Source organism: Mastigoproctus giganteus, chromosome 1 (assembly GCF_048544385.1).
Source record: "Mastigoproctus giganteus isolate SK-2022 chromosome 1, ASM4854438v1, whole genome shotgun sequence".
In the NCBI taxonomy this organism is placed as follows: Eukaryota; Metazoa; Arthropoda; class Arachnida; order Uropygi; family Thelyphonidae; genus Mastigoproctus; species Mastigoproctus giganteus.
In genome coordinates, this window is record NC_143575.1 from 150,499,956 (window position 1) to 150,523,957 (window position 24,002).

Sequence of the window (24,002 nt, forward strand, 5' to 3'; positions counted from 1 at the left end):
CTTTGAAAAATGTTCCATTTGACAGTTCTGTTAGAAAAGTGGGGGATATTTTTATCAATCGGGCATATCACTGGGTAATGGTCATGACCCAATGGATTGCTATGAATAGTCCATCCAAATAGAGGATATATGAATGCTGAGCATAAAGAGACATCAATAGCTGAAGTATATCCTGTAGGTAAATGTGTATAAGTGTGTGTCCCATTATTGAGAGTAATCAAATTGTGCTGGTCAAGTAACTTTTCTATAATTTGCCCTCATTTATTCATGTTTTGATTTCCCCAAATAGATGATGACTATTGAGGTCCCCTAGGATGAAGTAGGGTTGAGGAAGTTGTACCACTAGTTCTTCTAGGTCGGTGTAGCTTATATTTTGATTAGAAGGCAAGTATAGTGAGACAATAGTCAAGTCAAAATTAACATTGACTCACACTGCAACTGCCTCAAGGTTTGTTTTTAATGGGAGTGGTTTGGAGGGTATTTGAGCTTTGATTATCAATGCCACTCCTTCTTGTCCCCGATTGTTAGGGTTGTGTACAACACGATCTTGCCAATGAAGTGTATAATTCCAGAGAGAAACAGTGTGTGTGTGTGTGTGTGTGTGTGTGTGTGGGGTTAGATTGGTTTTCTGAAAGCAGAAAGCAATAGGATCATATTGTGTGAGTTGGATGTAATTTAAATTACTGCAATATCCTCTACAGTTCCATTACAGAAATGTAAGCATTATTTTGGTTTAATAGATCCCTTGATTTGTTTTCAAGGGGCTGAAGGTTTGTTTCACACAGGTTTTCCCCTTCTTTGGAAAGTATGGTTTTCCAGTGTCCATATCCTCGTCAGTAAATAGTTCTAGTACATGCTCATCTTGCTGTGAGCTATCTTCTAAGTCCATGCAATTTGTTTGGTTTGCATCCAGGATTAGTAGTTACTTTATTGTTTTGCTGTGGGGTAGCATCTGGTTGTTCAGTAATTGGAGTATTTATGGCTTTATTTTGTTTGGTTTACTGGTAGAGTATAAAATACCAAGATTCCGGGATCCGTAATACTGGGATCCCAGTTATTTTTTTCCCGGTATTGATACAAAAATACCGTTTTTTTTCGGTACTAATTTAAAAAATAATTATCCATGATTTATTCGCATAAAGGTTTGATAATAGAGAGCTATTAAGTGCTCGATAAATCCTATATTCTATTATATTGTGAATCAACAGGGATTACCTTTATTTTAGATATACAAAGCTTCTTTTCCAACCAACTCTCCTGGTCCAACTCGCTAATAATTCTTGGGGAAGGCGATATCAATTTTGCAAAACATGTGGGACCTCTTCCCCACTGTCAGAACCGTAGTGTTCAGACCGTACGGTCTCAACAATGAGCGCTCAAGACTTCTGTCTTCAAATACCATACCTCTGGCAGCAAGGAAACAATTGCGTCGATTGCCATAAAATTAGATTTTTGAAGGTCTAAACTGCTTAATAAATATGGACCAATTATTTCTTTTGGTTCTGTAGCTTGACTTTAGAGTTAAATTTAGGGGTCTAAAAAAGTTTACTGGATATGGGGGGGGGGATTATTCTCTGCATTCCTTAAGTCAGATTAGAACTTTTCGGGGCGTCATGTTCACAGGAATAGAGCAACTCACAATTAATCCGAAACTTTTGTCTTATGTTGTAGTGTTTGTTCTTTACGCATGCGTATAAGTGACCAATCATTCGACAATAGGAATGGTCTACGGATATTGATTGAAGTTTCATGTAGTTTCATCTCTAAGGTTTCCGCAATAAGTAGTTTGTGGTAGTTGTGTTGAATATTTATAATTTTTGTTTCATTAAAGCCGAATGAATGTCGTTCATTTATTGCCTGGAACGAAAGTTCCGATGCATTTGAACGACCCGCTCACACATAGAAGCTTCGTGTTGTTTTGCTCGAAGCTGTACCACTCCTATGGTAGATCCTACATAAACAGCATTGCAATTTTTGCATGGGATGCTGTATACTAGGTCATGCTGTGATTGCAATGTGGTGTTTGAAGGTCGATTTCTGAAGAATGTGTATAATTTGTTCATGGATTTTGCTATGATTTTCATCTTGGTTCCCTTGCATATTTCGTTAAGTTTATTGTACTAGTACTTGACATATGGAATGGTGATGAAATGTATTTTGGTCTTGTCGGATTTTTGTGCAATGTTTGTTGCGAGGTGGTTGTTATTTATTTTTTCACGGGCTATTGTCTTAACTTTGTTTATATAGGTTAGCGGGTAACCCCTATTTGAGAATCTTCTAGTTAATTCATTTATTTCAGTGGTTAGAGAAATCTGAGTGGAAGAATATTTAAAGGCGTTAAGAAATTGATTCAGCATGACTGATTTTTTGTATGGTTGGGGATGATAACTGTGGAAATGCAAAAGCATCCCCTTATTAGTGGGTTTTCAATATATGCTGAAATTTAGTTTTGGGTCTAATCTGTGTATGGTAAAATTAAGGAAATTTATGGAGTGGGTTTCTGCCTCAATTTCTAATTCAAATTTTAATCTCTGATGGATGTTATTAAAAACCTGTAGAATATTGTTTATGGTCAAATGATCTGTGATAATTAGGATGTCATCCAGATATCTTCCGTAATATGTGATCTGTGGTATAAATGGATCAAGATGGATCTTTTCTAATTTGTCTAAGTATAGTTCATCAATGAGTCCACTGGTGTTTAGGCCCATTGGGAGGCTGAAAATCTGTCTGTATATTTTTTCTTGAAAGAGAATGTAATTAGCATTTACTAATAGTTTTGTTAGTTCGAATATTCTGTCTTTGGGAAGTCTAGTGTTATTAATTTTTATGTTATCATTGCCCAGATTATGTCTAAGGCATAAGGTACATTTACGTTAGTGTATAGTGAAGTCACATCCAGTGAATATAACTTCATATCCTCCTTGATATGGAGATCTTTGAGGTTCGTGAATAAAGTATCGTAGTTTTTTATGTTATATGTTAGGAGTTCTCGAAGTGGTTTTAGAATTGGGTAGATGAACATGGCTAAGGAAGCAAAAGCTGAATTCTTATGTCACACGATTGGACGTATTGGGTATCCTGTTTTGTGTAATTTTACTTGGACGAATAAGGTTGGAATATTGTACGTGTGGGCTTTAATTTGTTTAAGTTGGGCCTTAGTCATATGGTCATCTTTCCTATAGTTGGTGAGCATTTTGTTATATTTGTTAACTAAGCTGTTGAACTCTGATGGTACAACCTCTTCATATGTTGTTGTGTCTGAAATGATGGTGTATAATTTATTTATATAGTCTCCTTTATTGAGAATAACTATTGTATCGCCTTTGTCGGCCTTTTGAATAATGATATCGTGGTTTTGTCTAAGGGTGTGTAAAGCTTTAGCTTCTTCTCTATGTCGTTTTGATATTGCGATGGTAGTTTGGTTTATGATTCGATTAGTCTGTTGGATTAATACGTTTTTTTGCAATGGAAACCTGAAAACGTAATGAAACTGTAAGACAAAAATCTTACAAATATATTTCTCTTAGTAAGTAGAGTGCGTATGTTTGTGTGTGGAAGTAAAGCACTTACTTAAGGAATAATGAAAACATCATTACAGAAATATTTCCATTCATGGCAGTAGGCTTGGTAGGGCAATCAACGAATATGGTGAACAGTGGTATGGCAAGTGCAGAAGTGTTAAAATTAAAAACGTCTGAACAATAGTTTAATCCCTCTGTTACACCGCTACTTGAGGATGCGACACAGTACATTTTGGGAAAGGGTTTCGGTATGGGGCAGTTCAAAGGTATTGTGAACAGGTGATCTTGAGGTAAAAAATGAAAGCATTTCATTGTGTAGGAAAAATATTCTTTTTTTTTTTTTTTTTTTTCCGCCAAAGGAAAGAGAGTGAGTTTAAAGAATAACACTGTGATTGGGTCAGGTTTAAATTAGATAGCGGGGAGATAGGTAAATGCATGCAAACCCCACTGTGATTTACACATAAGTTTGAATATAAAAAAGAAGTACAGGGGGCAATTGTAACTTGCAATCAATTCAATAAATAAATAAATGAGAAGGAAATAAAATAAGGTTCTGGGTTCAGTTCTGGTCCACCAGTTCTGGGCGTGTCCAGCTATATAGTGAAGGGTTCTGCCAGGCATGTTCCTGTGCTAGAAGTTAATCCAGAAGTTGAATAACAAGCCAGTCAGATAGTGCCTTGGCTTCTACTGCTGCTGTGGTAATTTCCTTCAGTATTAACAGAACTGTTCTCGAAATAAGACAGTACTGAAAGAGCAATGTACAGCAGAGATGCAGAGTTCAACTAAGAAGAGAGAGACATCACCACACTCTGTGGAAGGAACCCTTTTTTTTTTTTTTTCCACGTGTTCGTAACTACCGCTACCGTTATTAACTTTCCCGCCATTGTAATACCGTACTAGATAGCGTTAGTTGAACTTCATTAGCAGTTAAATTGTACGTTTAAATAAATACATATAACGACTTAGATTACAAACGTAATATAATTAATAACATAACATAATTAATTAATAAATTAATAGAATCATGACTCAGACCAGAGCAGCAAAGCAAAAGGCTCAAGCTAATGGAAGAGCTGTGGCTCAGAGCAGAACTGAGGGGGGCAGTTGTCCTCTGACTCACAGCCTTATAAAATGCACTGTTTGCTTGATGTTTGCAGAGCAATCGGGTACGGGACATGATACTGCCAAGGGGGATGTCTTTGTGTGTGCGCGATGCAAGGAGTGTATCGATATCAGGCAACAACTCGGCGTTCTTATGGGCCTATATGAGAGCTTGAAGGACAGGGTGGATGCCCTCGAAGAAACTAAATTGAGGGGCCCATCAAGCTCTCAGCTGCCCACATCAACGCCAGAGCTTGCACTTGGGCATCGCGTGACACAGAGACAACCCCCAAGGCAGAATGCGCTGGTCCCGAAGGAACTAGTAGTTGTTGGTGACTCTATTGTCAGGGAAACGGGGAACATGCTTTGTAAAAAAGATAGGTGGAACAGGACCAGGGTATGTCTTCCAGGGGCAAAGGTTGATGACGTTGTAGAGCGAATATCATCTTTTAAGGGCACAAAAGGTGATATAGTTGTACACGTTGGCACTAATAATATTAAGAGTAGGAGACCGGCAGAATTACTTAACAAGTACAGGTCACTGTTGAACAAAAGCCGAGAATTAGGGTTGAATTTGAAAGTGTCTGCAATTCTGCCCAGACACGATAGGAGGGAGTATATGATGAGAGCCTTGTCGATCAATTCGGCCCTGGAAAGATTGTGCAAGGCTCAAGGGGTAGAATTTTTTTCAGCCTGGACTGTACTTGTTAACAGGAGAGATTGCTTCTACAGGGATGGGATACACTTAAATAGAAAGGGTGCAAGAATATTTGCTGATGCTATCGAGGCAGTGTTAGGTGGGTCGGAAAACTGCTAGCTTGGGGGGAGACAAAGACCAATAGATTGACAGTAGCCACTGGCAGAGGTGAAAGAGATTCTTGCACTGCTTCTATTAGAATGAGCAGAAGCCTGAAAAACAAGATGCATGGTATTTCAGAGACTGCTGGGAGCCATTGCGGTACAAGTAAACACATGAGTTGTGTTAGGGTAGCTAAGAATAGAAACAGGTGCCGGTATACTTGCGTGTACACCAATGCTAGGAGTTTAGTAAATAAATTTGATGAATTTGAGGTATTGCTCAAAACATCGAAGGCAGATATTGTTGGGATATCAGAGACGTGGTGTCACACAGATATAAGGGATGCGGAACTGCAATTTGGGGAGTACAACGTCTACAGAAAGGATAGACAGGATAGGAAGGGGGGAGGTGTTATGCTATTAGTTAAGAAACACATAAAAACCAAGGAAGTGAAGCTAGTCGACATCGCTGGACAGTGCAGTGTGGAGTCAGTTTGGTGTGACATAAACATTGGGAGATCAAAATTGAGAGTAGGAGTGTGCTATAGGCCTAATGACTCTGATGAGTATAATAAGGAACTGTACAGGGAAATAGAGTGGGCCAGTAAATCAGAGTGTCTTATAATGGGAGATTTTAATTTCCCAGATATTGACTGGAATTTGGGGGCTGGATACTCACACACTAGCAGGGCTTTTGTGGATTTATTGGATGATTGTTTTCTACATCAGCATGTTCCGGAGGCAACTAGAGGGAGTAATACTCTTGATTTGATTATCAGCAGTGATTCTTCATGCATTAAGAATCTGCAGATAAATGAACCACTAGATGGCAGTGATCACAGTGTGCTGAAGTGGGATTTACTCAAAGAGGTAACTACCATTAGGGGTAAAGGGAAGGGTTATTGCTTCCGTAAAGGCGACTACGATGGACTGAGACAGTATTTAAATTCTATACAGTGGGACCAACTGATGATGTTACCAACAGCAAATTCAAAATGGGAAGCATTCAAAGAACTTATCTTGGAAGCTACTAGGCTTTACATACCAACTAAGAAATATTGTTCAAGGTTTAGGCCAAAATGGATGTCAGATGAACTAATGAGGCATATGGCAGAGAAGAAAAATGCATGGGATACTTACAAATTAACACATGACACAGAAGCTTATGATAGATACAAGTTGATATGCAACCAAGTTACAAAGGAGGTTAGGCAGGCGAAGGCAGATTACGAGAAATCCTTGGCAAGGGATGCAAAGGAAAACAGCAAAGAGTTCTTTACTTATGTAAACTCTAGAAGGAAAGGGATGAATCAGATTGGTCCACTTGATATTGATGGGTCAAGTGTTGATGATCCTGCTCAGGTAGCTAACAAACTAAATGAATATTTTGCATCGACATTCACACATGAGGAGTTATTCAGCGAGGGGAATGCCAGAGGTGTATTCAACTCTAGCAGTAAGCTACAGAATCTTGAAATAACTGGGAGTAAAGTGGAGTAGAAACTGTTGAAGATAAACACAAGAAAGGCACCCGGTGTGGATGGGATCTATCCAGTTATATTAAAGGAGGCAGCAAAGGAAGTAAGCAAACCCTTAGCCATAATTATGAGAGCTTCCTTGGACTCAGGGGAGGTACCCATAGACTGGAAATGTGCAAATGTGACCCCAATTCACAAAGGAGGATCAAAGGCTGACATAAGTAATTATAGACCTGTGAGCTTAACTTCTGTTCCAGGAAAATTAATGGAGGCACTGGTTAAAGAAGCACTGCAGGATCATTTAGACAAGACTTCAGTTATAGCTCAGACACAGCATGGTTTTGTTAAGGGGAAGTCTTGCCTGACCAACTTGATTGGATACTATGATGCAGTCACAAAAGAACTGGATGCAGAGAATAACTTTGATATTATATACTTGGATCTTAGAAAGGCTTTTGATACTGTTGCACATGGAAGACTGCTACACAAATTGGAGCAGTGTGACATTGGAGGCAAATTGCTGCTATGGATAAAGGGGTGGTTGAGGGGGAGAAGACAGAGAGTGGTAATCAATGGACACTGCTCATCGTGGACTGATGTTATTAGTGGAGTCCCTCAGGGCTCAGTGTTGGGTCCATTATTGTTTTCTGTATTTATAAATGATATTGATGATGGTATATCGGGATTAATGTCCAAGTTTGCAGACGATACAAAGGTTGGCAGGGTTGTCAAGGACACTACTGACACTATGCTGCTGCAACAGGATCTGGAAAGGTTGAGCAGATGGGCTGAGAGGTGGCAAATGAAGTTTAACATTGATAAATGTAAAGTACTACACATGGGAAACAGCAACCCCAGAGCAACGTATCAACTCTGTGGTACAACACTGACAGTGGTAGAGAATGAAAGGGACTTGGGGGTGGTTGTGCAGGCAGATATGAAGTTCTCTGAGCAGTGCAGACGGGCTGCAAGAGTAGCTCATGGAGTATTGTCAATGATATACAGGAATTTTTCCAGCAGGGATAAGGAGGTGATTATTCCATTGTATAAGGCGATGGTCAGGCCACACCTAGAGTACTGTATACAGGTCTGGAGGCCTCATTTCAAGAAGGATGTAGAGCTGCTGGAACGAGTACAGAGAAGGGCAACAAGATTAGTGAATGGAACAAAGGGGTGCTCTTACGAAGAAAGGCTTAAGTTTTGCAAATTACAGTGTCTGGAGACTAAGCACCAGCGAGGTGATCTGATAGAGGTGTATAAAGCCTTGAATGGTTTAAGCATGCTCAATGCTGATGGGATTCTTCCTCTAGCTCAGAATAATCACCTGAGAGGGCATAAATTCAAATTGAGGAAAGACAGATGTAGGATAGACGTGCGGAAATTTGCCTTTAGCCAGCGGGTGGTTGGTTGGTGGAACAGACTTCCATCCCTTGTGGTGGAGGTTGATAGCCTAAATAAGTTTAAGGCTCAGCTGGACAGGTATTTTGAACGAACAGAGGGGTGAAGTGGAAGTGGTTTTTTTTTTTTTTTTTTTTTTTTTTTTTTGGCTGATGCTGCATAAGCTTGCTTTCTTGCATCAAATGCCTCTACTAATGCTAATGCTAACCCGCACAAAGGAATCCCACCGTGAAAGAGAAGGAAGGCAAGTCCTCTGAACTGTGTTGTTTTGGAAATGGTACTTAGTGGGAGATTTATAGTGGGAGATTATTTTAGAGTAAGGTTGAAGTTGAAGAAATACAAGAAATAAGGAAATGTTTAGTATTGAGTGGGTTTATTGGTTGAAGTTGTAAAGAAAATTGATAATGCTAAATTAAGAGAGATTACATGGAATTGTTAGCATTAAGTTATCGACTTATGGATTGCTGTTGTGAAGAGAATTGATATTGGTGATTAAGAGAAATATGAGGAAATGATTAAGATTGAATTAGTTTAGTGTTTGAATCTGTTGAGATTGTTAATTGTGAGAAATTTTATAGAAATTTTTTTTTTTTTTTTGTCCTCGCCTTTTCCCATTTTATATATATATATATATATATATATGGGGTCGGCATTTTTATTGTTTTGGCATGAAATTTTTACAGCATGAAGCCCTTCCTGACGCCAACCCTCACCCTTTATGCGGTGGTCATTCCCTGACCTTCCGCATCCTCCGTATTTCGTGGTCACGGGCTCGAACCCCAGTCTAATCAAGAAGTGTGTCCTACACACTACTGCTCCTGCCCACCTGGCTACAGAGGTGCCAGAAATTTTATGGAAATGATAGCATATATTAACAGATTAAATGAGAAAAATGAATAAATTAGATGTAAACAAATACCAGTTATGTATTGTAAGTAGATTTGTATGATGAATGACTTTTGTTTTATATTTGTGTCATTGCTCTTGAGAAACTGACAGCCCACACATATATATACATATACAATATATACTTGTGTGTGTGTGTGTGTGTGTGTGTGTGTGTGTGTGTGTGTGTGTGTGTGTGTGTGTGTGTGTGTGTGTGTGTGTGTGTGTGTGTGTGTGTGTCGGGAGGGAATATCCCTCAGCTCCTGGAAATACTCATTTTTTAACGCAGTTAGGTAATATCATCAGGAAGCACTAAGCGACATTTCTGCTATTTAGTGCTCGAGGGGGAGCTGCTGTACAAAAACCATAACAATAGCCACTGATGGCGATACTAAGGTACAGGGAAATAATAATTAATAAATAAATAAATAACCCCCACAACTTAGATTTGGTTTCCTCACCAAGCTTAACCATCAGTCCCTTTCTTTCGTTAATACGGATATAGTGCCATAAAAAGTCAAAAAGGAAATATTTTTTATTTTTGATAAAAAGGAAATAAGATTTTTTGAAGATGAGGGAATAAGGGGGGGTTAACTGCAACTCATCTACGATTATCTCAGTACAAAGCACCACCCAGCACAGAATCCAAAAGGATGTTTTCTGCTGCTAATTAAATATGTACCAAAATTAGATCCAGTTTAAACAGTAACACTATTCAGTTTCTTAAGAGCTCACTTTATTCGGACAGGTAGTGTGGATGCTTATTTTTTTGTTTTTAGAATAACTATGTTTAATAATTTTTGCTAGAATATTTATTATTGTAATAAAAGTTTTATTTAAAATGTGAATTCAAGTAATTACTTGTTTTTTTCCTTACTTTATAGTGCAATAGTGCCCCAGATCCTGGCCACTCCCTTGGCGAGTGGAATGGTGATGTTATTGTAGAAAAGGGTGTTTGTGTCAAATGGCATCAGTGGTTTCCCCATCTCCGCAATGCAATTAGGTGCAATAAGCACCTAATTGTCATCAAAATTTATTGCAAAAAAAAATTTTTTTTTTGGAATACCGGTATCCCGGTTTCATAAAAAAATACTGAAATACCGGTATTAAGATTTTGACCTGTATTGTGAGCCCTATTTACTGGTACGATGGCCAATACTGACCTTGCCCACTGAGATAGCAATTCACTTGGTGGTTTGGTTACCACCATTTGAGTTGCAATTGATATATGTCTTTTGGTTGCTTGAACATGGGTTGGTTTGTTACTATTCATGGCTGGTAAAGGTTTTTTGCCCTCTTGGTAAGTGACATTGTCAATTTTGTATCACTGTATGTGGTTTTTCACGTTTCCAAAGGGGACACTCCTTAGAAAATGCCAGATGTGCTTCTCTGCAGTTTGGACAACTAGGTGTTGTAGCTGTGCATTGTGTTTGTGTGCGCAGTGGATCCACATGCAGCATAATCAGCTGCTCCTCTGCAGACTGTCTGTGAGTGCCCAAACTTCTGACACTTGTAACAGCATAAGGGGTTTGAAATATGCACTTTAACACAGCAATTAAGATAACCTGCTTTAATCACTGTTGGTGGTTTACGGTCATTGAAAGCAAGTATTATGTTCTGAGTAGGAGCTAGCATGCCGTCTTTTTTTGTCATTATTCTTTTTACATTGATTACTCCTTGATGTTGTAGTTCTTATTTTAACTCTTCATCCTACATCGTCATGAGGTCCCATTTGGTGATGACACCTCTTGTTTAGGGAAACATGGTGATATGGTAGCGGAAGTTTCACCAAAAGATTTTAGTTTTAGTAGTTGCTCAGACTGTCGGGCAGTGGCAACTTCAACCAATAAGTCTCCTGATCTTAAGCACCAAACTGTCTTAGAGGTACCTATTATGCTTTCTAGGCATTTCTGCACTAGAAACAGTGAGAGTTTGCCAATAGGTTGTTCTTCGGTTGACTGAATGATAAGGAAGGTTGGAGTTCTGATTTTGGCTACAACAGTCTTTTGATGTTTAGCTTCAACAAAATCAGGCTCCGTCTGTTTTCACCCTGTAACGGTCTCATCTATGCACCCAGTGGATTTCTAGGTTTTAGGAACTGTTCATTCCTTTTCCCCTCCCGATTACCAGCCCCTCCACGTGGAGGTAGTGCCACCTTTGTGACTAAGCGGTAGTGGATTAGTAATAAAACAAAAAATTAAAAGAAGAAATAAAGAAAGAAGGTTACTTTCCTTCTGATCTAGTAAAGTGCTTTCTTTACTGAATGAATTGAGTGTAATGTAATGCTGAAAATAAGGAAACGATTTTATTTCACCAAGAAGGAGCATTAATTTACTGACAAAGACACTTGATCATAAAATTGCTTGGCACCTGGGGCCACAACATTACTGTTTATTTAGCTCAAAAACTGACATGTATTAACTGCCAAGGAGAACACCCTACAGCTCCCAAGCATGCCAACAGTAGAAAGAAGACAAAGAGATATAAAGTCTTATGGCAAAGCTAAACATATCATATCAGGAGGTGAGAAAAGCAGTGAAACCTATAACTGACAACAAACCTTCATGTGCCCCAGATAGTTGTAAGGAGATATTCCACTAGAAATAAAACTGAAATAACCATTCCACACAAAAGCAGCATGTAAAGGGAGTTATTTTCCTCACTGCATGATACTTATTAAGCCCACTAGAACATTGAAATAATCATTCCACCCAAAAGTAGTGTGCACTAGGAGTTATTTACTCCCATTACATGCTACACATTGAGCTCACAGAAACTGACATAAAAATTTCTATCAACTGCCACTTCTATATCTGTACCTCTGAGACCAAAGAGCAGTGGTAAAGGGAAACCACTAAAAACTGAACTATCACTGAAAAGGAAAACACTAAAAATTGAAGATAAAATGCATGTCGATGTGACAGAGGTACTAAATGAATTAGTCTTTTTGCCCAGGAATAGATGGACACTGACCATTGGCCATTCTTCCCCCCCTCAAAGGACAAATAATTCAAGATTGAGGAGAAAAGTAAGCCCTCAGTACTTCGCAAACTGACTGGTGAATCCACCAAACCCAAATAATGGCCAAATTCCTAAGGTGGAAATGTCATGCATGATTTTGGTAAAATATAGATAACATCATGGTCCTCCTGTAGAAGCAAAAATCCACTTGCTTTTGCTTGCAAGGAGATGTACTTAAAGGCAAATGATAACCCCATCTTGTGTAACCTGACTGTCATTCAAAAGGATGGAAGTGGGACTGGATCTGCCTATGGAGGATCTGCTGTCTTTTGGGCATTAGAGGCAATAGCAATTGCATTTACAGTAAGGTTCTTATTAACAATATGCTCCATCTATTTTTCCACCTGGGCAAATAGATGGAGCATACTGATGAAGCAGAGCTGCAATTGTCCCTTTCCCAAATTTACAATTAGGGTATTTCTATATCTAACACCCTGTGGGATAGTGTTGACATTAATTTCAGAGGTCATGTCATAGAAGAAATGCTTAATGACAACCACTACCTTCTTAATGTGAGAACCAACATCTTCTGCATGCCCACCCATATGTTTCCTGTCATTGATCTTTCTGTTTGTTCTCTCCTACCTTCACTTGGGAGCTTGAGGAGAATCCAAATGAAAGTGATCGCTTCCCTGTAATAACTTTATTACTTAGTGGGGAACTGTCTCTGTTTTAGGATATATGTGCAAAAATTTGAATACATCCAGAGAGCAATTGATTGTTGGAACAAGCTAGATGGAATAAATTTAAGGAAGAATTAGAAGAGGGAGTGGACACACAAGAAGGGTTTTTTTTTTTTTTAGCTGATACTATAAACTTGCTTCCTCTCCTCATCTGCCACCACCACTATTACTATATCATGGTGGAAAATTAGTCAGGTTGACTGGAATGCCTTCTAACATCTAGCAAAGTTTGAGATCACTACAATCAATCAAGAGCCTATTGATGATGCAGTGACAACATTAAAAATTCAAAAACAGCTATGAAGCCCAATATGTCCTATTATTATAGTAATCTTTAAGAAATAGGTGAAAAACCTTATACCTTTTTAGTAGGACTGTATCTCTCAACGCTCAATCGTGCATGATTATAATATGAAATTATTCCCCATACATAGTCATAAATCAATTAAGTTGAAATAATTAATAATGAAAATGATAATTAAAATAATCCTGTCTTCAACTCTCATATCTTATCAAGGGAATCGGAAAGAATCAGAGAAAGACGGCAGCCACCAACCTCCAATAAAACCAACCAACATCTCAAGTCGACATGAGAATTGAAAAGCAATTGTCGTGATATTCTAAAATGACAACACAAATAAATTAATCCACATATAAATTAAACTCTAAAAACCGATCTATTAACTTGTTTTAAGTGATTAGCTTATTCGGGTTACTACCGTGTTCACAAGAACTACCAAAAGTAATTCGCGGATGATATCCCCCCTGTTATATCGAAATTGAACGATAACTAACACAAGATTATTTATCTAAACCAATAAGTGCCTGCCTATTCAAGCATGCGCAGAAGTGTCCACGAGTCCAAAATGTTATAAGGTCTACATATATTGATAGAGTTAACATTTAACCTCATTTCCAATGTTTTGGCAATTAATAATTTCAAATATTCACCCTGTTTATTAAGCACCCTCGATTCATTGAAAAGAAACACATATCCATCATTGATAGCATGAAATGCGAGTTCAGAGGCACTCATCCTACCTACCCTAACCGATGCCACATGTTGCTATATCCTTACAGAGAGGGGATTCTGGGTCGAACCAATATAAGACGAATTACACCCACCACATGAAATATTGTAAACAATATTGTGAGCTTTCATATTAGGAACTTCATATGTCCTATATTTCAAGATAGTATGAAGCTTACACTTGGGTTGTGGGACAATCTTGAATTCAGTGTTCTTAAATAAGTTAATAAATTGTCTGTACCAATGTTGTATATATGGAAGTTTAATAAAATGTTTGTAATCCGACATGTCATTTGTTGTACCTGTCTTCAATTTATGTTTTGCCTGTTGACTAATCTGCATAATGGTACCTAATGAGTAACCCCTAATTAAAAATCTTTTTATCAGTTCTGTGAGCTCATCTAATAAGGATTCTTGAGTAGAGCTGTATCTATATGCGATCTGAAACTGGTTAAAGATAATACTCCTTTTATAAGCAAAAGGGTGATGGCTCGAATGGTATAAGAATTTCCCAGTATTCGTTGGCTTCTTATAAATTTTAAAAGATATGTAGTCATTAAGCCTAGTTGAACTCAAACTAGTGGAAGTGCTGTGGCTCAGGGGAGAATGAGGGGGGGCTGCAGTTGTCCTCTGAATCACAGTTTATTGAAATCCACTGCTTGTTTGATGTTTGTGGAGCAATCAGGAATGGGACGTGATATTGCCAAGGGGAATGTCTTTGTGTGTGCGCAATGTAAGGAGTTTGAGGAAATCAGGCACCAACTCTGCATTGTTATGGGCTTATATGAGAGCTTGAAGTACAGGGTAGATGCCCTCGAAGGATTTAAATTGAGGGGCCCATCAAGCTCTCGACTGCCCACATCAATACCAGAGCTTGCACTTGAACATCACGCAACAGCGTGGCAATCCCCAAGGCAGAATGCGCTGGTCGCAAATGAACTAGTTGTTGTAGGTGACTTTATTGTCAGGGAAATGGAGAAAATATTGTGCAAAAAGGATAGATGGAACAGGACCAGGGTATGTCTGCCAGGGACAAAGGTTAATGACATTGTAGGGCAGATATCATTATTTAAGAGTGGAAAGGGTGATATTGTTGTACACGTTGCCACTAATGATATTAAGAGTAGAAAACCGGTGGAATTACTTAGCAAGTTCAAGACTGTGCTGAAAAAAAAGCCGTGAGTTAGGGTTGAATTTCAAAGTGTCTGCAATTCTGCCCAGACACAATAGGAGGGAGTATATGATGAGAGCCTTGTCAATCATTTTGGCCCTGGAGAGATTGTGCAAAGCTCAAGGGGTAGAATTTTTCTCAGCCTGGTCTGTGCTTGTTAACAGGAGAGAATGCTTCTACAGGGCTGGTATACACTTAAATAGAAAGGATGCAAGAATATTTGCTGATGCTACCAAGGCATAGTAAGGTGGGTCGGAAAACTGCTAGCTTGGGGGGGGGGATACACAGACTAATAGATTAACAGTAGCCGCTGGCAGAGGTAAAAGTCATTCTTGCACTACTTCTATTGAAATGCAATTGAGCAGCAGCCTGGAAAGCAAGGCAATGAGAATTTCCAGGACTGATGGGAATCATAATGTAACAAGTAAATACATGGGCTGTATTAGGGTAACTAAGAGTCATTCTTGAAACAGGTGCATGTATACTTGCATGTACACCAGTGCTAGGAGTATAGTTAATAAATTCGATGAGCTTGAAGGGCTAGTCAAGACATCAAAAGCAGATATTGTTGGGATATCAGAAACATGGTGTCACACAGACATAAGCAATGCAGAACTGGAATTTGGGGAATACAATGTGTACAGAAAGGATAGACAGGACAGGACAGGAAGGGAGGAGGGGTTATGTTGTTAGTTAAGAAACACATAAAATCTAAGGAAGTGCATCCAATTGATGTGGGTGGACAATGCAATGTTGAGTCTGTTTGGTGTGACATAAGCAATGGGAAAGGAAAAAAAATGAGACTAGGTGTGTGTTATAGGCCTAATGAATCTGATGAGTATAATGAGCAATTGTGCAGAGAAATAAGAGTGAGCCAGTAAATTAGTGTCTTATAATAGGGGATTTTAATTTCCCAGATATTACTGGAATTTGTGGGTTGGTCATTCACACACTAGCAAGGGTTTTGTTATTGGTTATTGGATGATGCTGTAGAAAACAACTGATAAGTATATCAGTTGTTTTCTACAGCAGTATGTTCGGGAGGCAACTAGAGGAAGTAATACTCTTGACCTGATTATCAGTAGTGATTCTTCATGCATCAAGAATCCGCAGATAAAGGAACCACTAGGTGGCAGTGATCACAGTGTGCTGAAGTGGGATTTACTCAAAGAGGTAACTACCATCGAGGGTAAAGGGAAGGGTTTTTGCTTTTGTAAAGGTGACTACGGTGGTCTGAGACAGTATTTAAATTCTAAATGGTGGAACCAACTGATGATGTTACCAACAGCAAATTCAAAATGGGAAGCATTCAAAGAATTAATCTTGGAAGCTACTAGGCTTTTCATACCAACAAAGAATATTGTTCAAGATTTAGGCCGAAAGGGATGTCAGATGAACTAATTAGGCATGTGACAGAGAAGAAAAATGCATGGGATAAATATAAATTAACATGTGACACAGAAGCCTATGATAGATATAAGCTGGCCTGTAACCAAGTTACAAAGGAGGTTAGGCAGGTGTTATATTATATAATAAAAGCATTATATAATATAATGCTTTTAGTATATATATCTTAACTCTTTTATCTTATTGTATTTTTAACGCTTTTATCTTATTTATTTCTGTTTTATCTTATGTATATATCACTTTTATTTTAATAAATTTATTTTAACCAGTTAGTCAGTCATCGCAAGAAACTTTGATGACCTACTAATTATCCAGAATTATTCAACTTCTGGATAACCTATATCCAATGTTGTAATTGCAGCACGTGGAGGAAAAACAAAATATTGAGGCCTTATTTTGCTGATTTACAGTACATAATACTATTATGTTAACTTGCATTTCAGTTTGTACACATAAATGCAATAAAATGTATGTTTGGCTGTCATGATTGCCATTTGAATGATTTCTCACATTTCCGTTAATTACACATTTTACCCTATGGGAAGATATTTATGGCAATTAAGTATATCAGTTGGAGTCTTTTTATTGGATTTCATTCACAGAGATATATATATCCCATCTAAGAAATGCATTTCAAACATTTCTGCAACCCACAATGCAATGCAAAACATTATTTGCTAAATTCACAAGTGATGCATTTTTTTTTGTCTGCCACTGCATATGTGCTAGTAATGTAACATAAACTTGCAGAGAAACTACCCATAAATAATTGAAACTGTGAATAGGCATACTGTAGAAAGATACCTTGCAAATAACCATACTGAAAATATTCCATTCATAAATATCAAGAGTTTATTGTGTGTGTGTGTTTATAGGGTGTAAGTGTACTCCCCTCGTCCGATTCATAGTACTATTATATGTGGCTATGTGTAGTGCAGAGTCTTACTTTATCAGTATCTGGATGAACAAAGGAATTTGAATTGAAAGGAATACACTATTTTTAACTAGTACTTAGAAAGTGTATTTATTAGTGTACTACCATTTAGGATTTTGGTGACCAATACAATGTCAGTGCCAATGTGACATTCGTATGGTATGCAATGTGTGGTTAAATGAAACATCTTATGTAATGATGCAAAATACATAAAATAAACAAAATCAGTGCAGTATCATTGGGGAGTTCTTCCTCAGGTTAGGCTTTTGAATTCCTGATCTGAATTGAATATAAATAATAGATTGTAGGTGTTCGGGGGGTGGGTTGGATGGTAAAATAAAATCAGTTTACTTATTCAGTGTTAATTTTTAAACAAGCAAAACAGTCTTAATTTTAAGGGACTATGATTATATATAACATTTGAAATTTTAATTTGTCTATAATAATTATAGATTATTAGATTACATAATGTCATTCTAATTATTCTCCATATTTTTTATTTGTATGCAGAATAATTATTTACCTTTCTTGTTAAAAAATTTGCTTTATTTTCAAGACTCTATTTGTATCCTAAATTTTTGAAAACAATATCTTTTTAAAAAATTGTTGTTATTTTTAACAGAACTGTACTTCAGCCATGTGTAAAACAATACACTGTATGGCTGGCCCGTTCTTGGACAATCGGAAAGTGGCTACAGTAAGAGTTATGGTCTCTGTTAATGTCAGTGTTTTAAATTTAGGTCTTGTAAGTATTATTATTATTTTTATTTGTTTATGTGTGTGTATTCATTTAATTTTTTAACCATCATGTAAGTCTCCCATTTCTTTTTAATATCTTATATTCTATTTCCCCCTTGAACATGAACAACAGTATGTGATCTTAAAATATTTCTTGGCTAAATGCCTGAGCATGAAAGAGTTTGTTTATGCATGGGTACTGCACTTACATCATTTCTACTACCCAGGTAGTATGAATGCATCATTTAATTATATCTCATATTGTGAATGATGGCACCTTGATGGGTATGTGATGATGAGACCTCCCAGTGTGCATGGCTTAGGTTACTAACACCATAGGAATCGAATGTGTGTTTGTCATGCATTGTGACCAGTGGAAACTTGGAAAGGAAGGAAGATCTGTTGGTCAAGGGACCCTGGCATCAACACACTATTTTGATCCCTGTATCAACAGACACATGGTCCTGGGAGTGGCTTTTCCAGGATCAATCAGCTAGTAGGCTTGCCTGGAAGGGTCAACTATGTCAATGCCATGCCTTTACCTCATTTTCCAAAGGATAGGATTCAGGCTAGTGGTGGTGTGTCAGTATGGTGTCTAGGTCACCGTGGTTTCCCACTTCTGGCATCCCGTTTATTGCTTGCTGGTGGTAGGTGGGAAGCGATATATCAGAAGACGAAAATCGGAGGCATACCATTCTGACTGCATAACACTGACTATAAAGGTTTTTTTTTTCCAAAAAAAAAAAAAAAAAAAAAAAAACTCCACAAATATTGATAATATAAATAGTTCTTTGTGCCCCCACATGTGATGGCAGGAATGAATAGCTCTTTATAAAGGAAAGCAAGAGAATGCTGTTGGGGCCCTAGTTGGCCCTACTAATATGGGTGACCATCGAGGTATATTTCCTGATTTTTCTGTGAAGATAAGTGAGGTGTGGGTTTAAATTTAGTTTACTGTCCAGGACTGTTCCGGGTGTCTTAATTCTGTTATTGGTTTGATTGTTTATTGAAAGATCTTAATCAGCGGTGGCCATTGGGTAGGGCTTGGTTGGCTGAGGCCTCAAGAAATGCTCTGGTCAGTAGGGACTGTAAGAATAAGATCATTGACATAGACTGGTATATTGGTAGATCCCAGTTAAGCTGCTCATCTAAGACAATGTTCCACAGGAATGGGCCATGAACAGAACCCCTGTGGATTGGCCAAGAGAGAGAGAGAGAGAGAGAGAGAGAGAGAGAGAGAGAGAGAGATTGGTAGGTTAATGAGATTATTATTTTCCTGTTTGATGGGTACTCCTGGATACAGTTGTAGAGGTTTTGGGGATCTGAGCCTGTTGGAGTCTGATGAGAACTCTGGGCCACCAGAACATATCGAAGGCCCAGCAAAATCAATGGTGATTACAAGAAAATATTTGTGGGTGGTGGACGTGGCAGCAGTTATTATTTGTTGTAGGATGTGTTCAGTTCAACAGCCCAGCCAGAATCCATACTGCCTGTCAGACTGCAAGCAGCTTAATGTGTATAACAAGAGCCAGTTGAGGAGAAGATGCTCGAAGAGCTTGCTGAGTACTGGGAGGAGTGCGAACAGATGATAGGATAGCAGCTTGTACAGTAGTTTGGAGGAGTCTTGAGTATATCAGACAGATTTGGGGGTTTCCATTCATCATGAAAGACACCAGAGGCAAGGCAGTGGTTGTAGAGCTCCAGAAGAAAATGAGGATTTATTTGTACCACCTTTGTGATGACTTCCTTCTCAATAAGGCTTGGACATTGCTTGTCCTCCATTCTGTGGATGAGTTAATTTAATTCATCAACAGTAAGTGGTTGCTCGTTTCTTGCACACCTTTTGGCATCTCTCATATTGTGGAAATAACTTCACAACTGGGTTAGCATGATTGCAAGGTACCTGCTCGCCCACTGAGGATAGGTCAATAAGCCTTGAAGCGGTGCTGTCTGGGTGGTGGTGGTGCCCACTGAGAATAAGTAACAATAGTCTTCTCTATTAGTGAAGCATTACTTATTCAAGGTAGTGCAATACCTGGTAACTTGTGAAGGTAGTTACAATACGAGATACAATTAAATCGATGCCTTTACACTACTTATGTAGTTTTTCATTATGAATTCGATATGGCGTATTTACACTGATATTTTATAGTTTCCTGATTATAATATTGCTCATTCCTTACACAGATCTCAATCTGTTGGGCAGTTTCCGGTGCAGGTGCTGCCTGTTGTGGTTCATCTGTGCTGCTGAACCAAGAGGAGGGGAGATCTACAATTTCCATTGGCTCAGAGATGTTTTAAATGGATTTTTCCCATGTAGTTGTCATGGTTCCCTGTGGAGTAATAGTTGAATTGATTACTTCCCCCCCACCCCAAGGAGCTTATTTTTGGTGATATGATACACCAGGCCTTAGGGTTCAACATTTCCAGAGGTGGAGTCCAGCCTTTCCCAAGAATCTTTCTTACATCTTTGGATCATGGAGATACAATCATTCTTCATTCTGCGGTACTGGTTGCATAAAGCATTGAATTCAGCTTCTGACCAGATGGAGTAGGCTCATTGAAATGACCTCCTTGTAGCATGGATTGAGAGGCGAAGTCGGTCAAGTTCAGGCCACTACCACAGGATAACACAGGCACAAGGAGTTTTCTCCCTGGTGGACATGTTACAAGCATGTAGGATAATTTGGGTAGCTTTTCTGGTGCTGGTTCAGATCTTGTTCTTCCAGTTGCATCAAGAGCTTGGTGGAAATTCAGGAAAGTGAAGGAAACAGGTTCCTTTGGATGAATGGGAGTTGTAGAAGCCAGTGTTCTCGACAAGCTGAAAATGATAACCTTGTGATCCGAGGTTGTCCAACCCTCATTCACATGCCAGGCCACGCCACCTAGTGATTTTGCCAAAGATTGATCCAGTAGCCACAGCGAGATTAATAGTGGTCTCAAACCAGGCATTACCGAAGGTGGGAAGTTGATTAGGTTGATTCAGTATATTAATCAGTGAGGTAAGTAAAACATTTTGTATGTGCTGCCTGTTGTGGTTGCCTCTGTGCTGCAGAACCAGGAGAGGGAGGAGATCTGCAGTTTATATCAGCTCCGAGGATGATCTTTGCATTAGGGAGCATTGTCAGGGTGATGTCCACTCCTTGTCTACAATACATAGAGATGATTTGGAAGGCTCCCGAGGCTCCAATCAGGGGAGCACAGACAGCCCAAGTAGAACGGAGTGAGGTGATGCGGGTTACTATAAAGTTGGGATTGCAAACTGCAGTGACAGCCAAAAGGGGAGGGCCGTCATCAGACTGAATGATTTTATAAGTGGGGTATCCCCCTTACTTGCATCAAGTGCATGTAGAATTCTTGGTGGAGAATTACGTCCACATTTACCTCATCTGCTTTAAGATGGATTTGATCAGTGACAGCTCTACACATTTGATCTGCAGGAATTTGATTACACTGGAGTTGTATGGTTTAGAACATCAAGCTGTTTTCATTTGTTGGGCTCTCATCGTCATGAACTTGGTCCGGCTTAGGTCTTTTAAGACCTGTTCCGTTGTAGCTCTTGGAGGTGTTCTTGATCTCGCCATCGTTGTCTTGGTCTACCAACATCTCTCTTGCCTGTAGGTTTATAATTAAAGGCTAATTTTGGGATCTGGTCTGGGTTCATTCTTTCTATGTGGCTGATCCATTTTTCCTGATACCGTTTTATGTCATTTACTATGTTATGTACTTTTAATTTCTCGCGGATATCTAAATTTCTTTGGTGGTCTAGTCTTGTAAAGCGTAATAATGGTCTTAAAAATCTCATTTGTGCTGCTTCTAGTTTGTGTGCATCTTTCTTATTTATGACCCAAGTCTCACAGCTGTAGAAGAATGCTAGTTTTGAAGTGATGTTGTGCAGTCATAATTTTGTTTCAGTTGTCATTTGTTTTCTGAAGTGGTGTTTAATCGTTCCATTCATTTTATTATATTTTTGTATTTTGGTGTGGATGTCTTTCCCTTCATTTGATATTAAATTTCTCAAATAGGTGAAGTCAGGTATTTGTTCTATTATTTTATCATCAATAACAATTTTGACTCTGTATGTTTTTTCCACATAATCCCGTTGATTTTGTTTTTGAGGTGGAGGTTTTCATCTCGTACTTTTTACATATTTTATTAAGTTCATTTGCTGCTATCTGTAGTTCATCTTCGGATTTTGCAATTATTACTTGATCATCAGCATATAATATAGTTTGGATTTTATTCCTGTTGTTCAACTGTATTCCGTTGTTAATTGTTTGTTTCCATTCTTTAAGAATTTTATTGATGTAGATATTAAATAAATTTGGTGATAATGTGCATCCTTGTTTGACTCCTTTATTGGTGTTAATTGAGTCTGATAGTTGACCATTAGAATATTTTATACAGACTTTTGAGTTTTTATATAGGCTTTGGATCGCTTTCTGGAGTTGGGATATTTTCTTCACGTAGAATCTGCCAGTTTTTCCTGGTTTACATTGTCATATACTTTTTCATAATCAATAAACAGCAGAAATGTTGGTAGATTGAATTCTCTTCTTTTCTCCAAAAATTTGTTGTAGTGAGAAAATGGCATCTGTTGTGCTTCTCCCTTTTCTGAATCCACATTGTTCTTCTTCTAAGAATTGTTCACTGTATTTATTAAGTTTATTCGTTAGTATATTAGAGTACAGCTTTGCAGCAGTTGACAGCAATGTTATCCCTCTGTAGTTGTTAGAGTTATTTCTGGAGCCTTTTTTGTGTAAAATGATTACTATTCCTGTTTCCCAATCTTTGGGTATCTGTTGCTTATGCCATATGATGCTAAATTATTTTAGTGGTGCATTTTTTAGTAAGGTGCCCCCATATTTAAATAGTTCTACATTCAAATTGTCTATGATGCCTGGGCTTTTTTGAATTTTTGTAATATTAACTCTAGTTCTTCCATCGTTATGTTTTCTTGATCTTTGGTTACCACAGATTCATATTCCAATTCCCTAGTGCCTGGGTTATACCATAGTTTGGAATAGTGTTGCTTCCATTCTGCTTGGGAGATGGAGTTGGTTTTTATTTGGTCATTTGTGTCTAGTTATAATTTCTTAAAAAATTTAAAACCTCTTCTCTGTGGGCCCGTGATATCACGTTCTAAAGATTTAACAAATTTATCCCAGTCATCTTGTCGGATTCTTCTGGTCAGTTTTCTGACTTCTGCTCTAAGCTTTTTATATTTTATGTGTAGATGTAGGTCTCTAGTTTGTAGGAACAGTTTACAGGTCTTTTTTTTCTCATTGATTGTTTGTTTCAATTCTTCATTCCAAGTTCTTAGCCAGTTTTTATTTTTTATAGGTTTATATCCAAGACTTTCTTCAGCAGCTCCCAGAATTGATTTTTTTTTTCATGTTTGACTAGATTTCAACATTATCACTTTCATCTGATTTGAGTTTATCTTTCATACAGGAATTTAGTGCTTTCGTCTTCCAACAAATGTATTTTTAATTTCTTAATAGTTTTTGTTGGTATTTTCTTCTTTTTATTAAGATAATTTCTTTTTATTTTGAAACTGCTTTCTACTAGGTAGTGATCACTGTCAATTTCACTGCCTCTGAATACTCTAGTGTCTCTAATTTTGTCATTTTAATTTTCTTTAATGTTAATATAATATATTATAGACTTTGTGTTTCTTGCTTCCCATGTGAATTTATGGATATTCTTGTGTCTGAAAAAAAATATTTGTAATTTTAAGTTTATTAAAAATGCAGAAGTCTATCGGGCATCTTCCATTATTGTTGACCACAGGTTCACCTTCTGATCCTATACATTTGTCTACTGATTGAGCA

General features: G+C 38.0%; 1 protein-coding gene across 1 annotated transcript in view; it reads left to right on the forward strand.

Annotated features, from left to right (window-relative positions):
• Positions 1–24,002, forward strand: part of LOC150091194 (integrin alpha-9-like) — a 504,992-nt gene that overhangs the window by 376,471 nt on the left and 104,519 nt on the right. Inside the window, exon 16 of the mRNA XM_090389511.1 lies at positions 18,053–18,175. Coding sequence (XP_090245637.1) covers positions 18,053–18,175 — 123 coding nt within the window. The remainder of the gene's footprint in view (positions 1–18,052; positions 18,176–24,002) is intronic.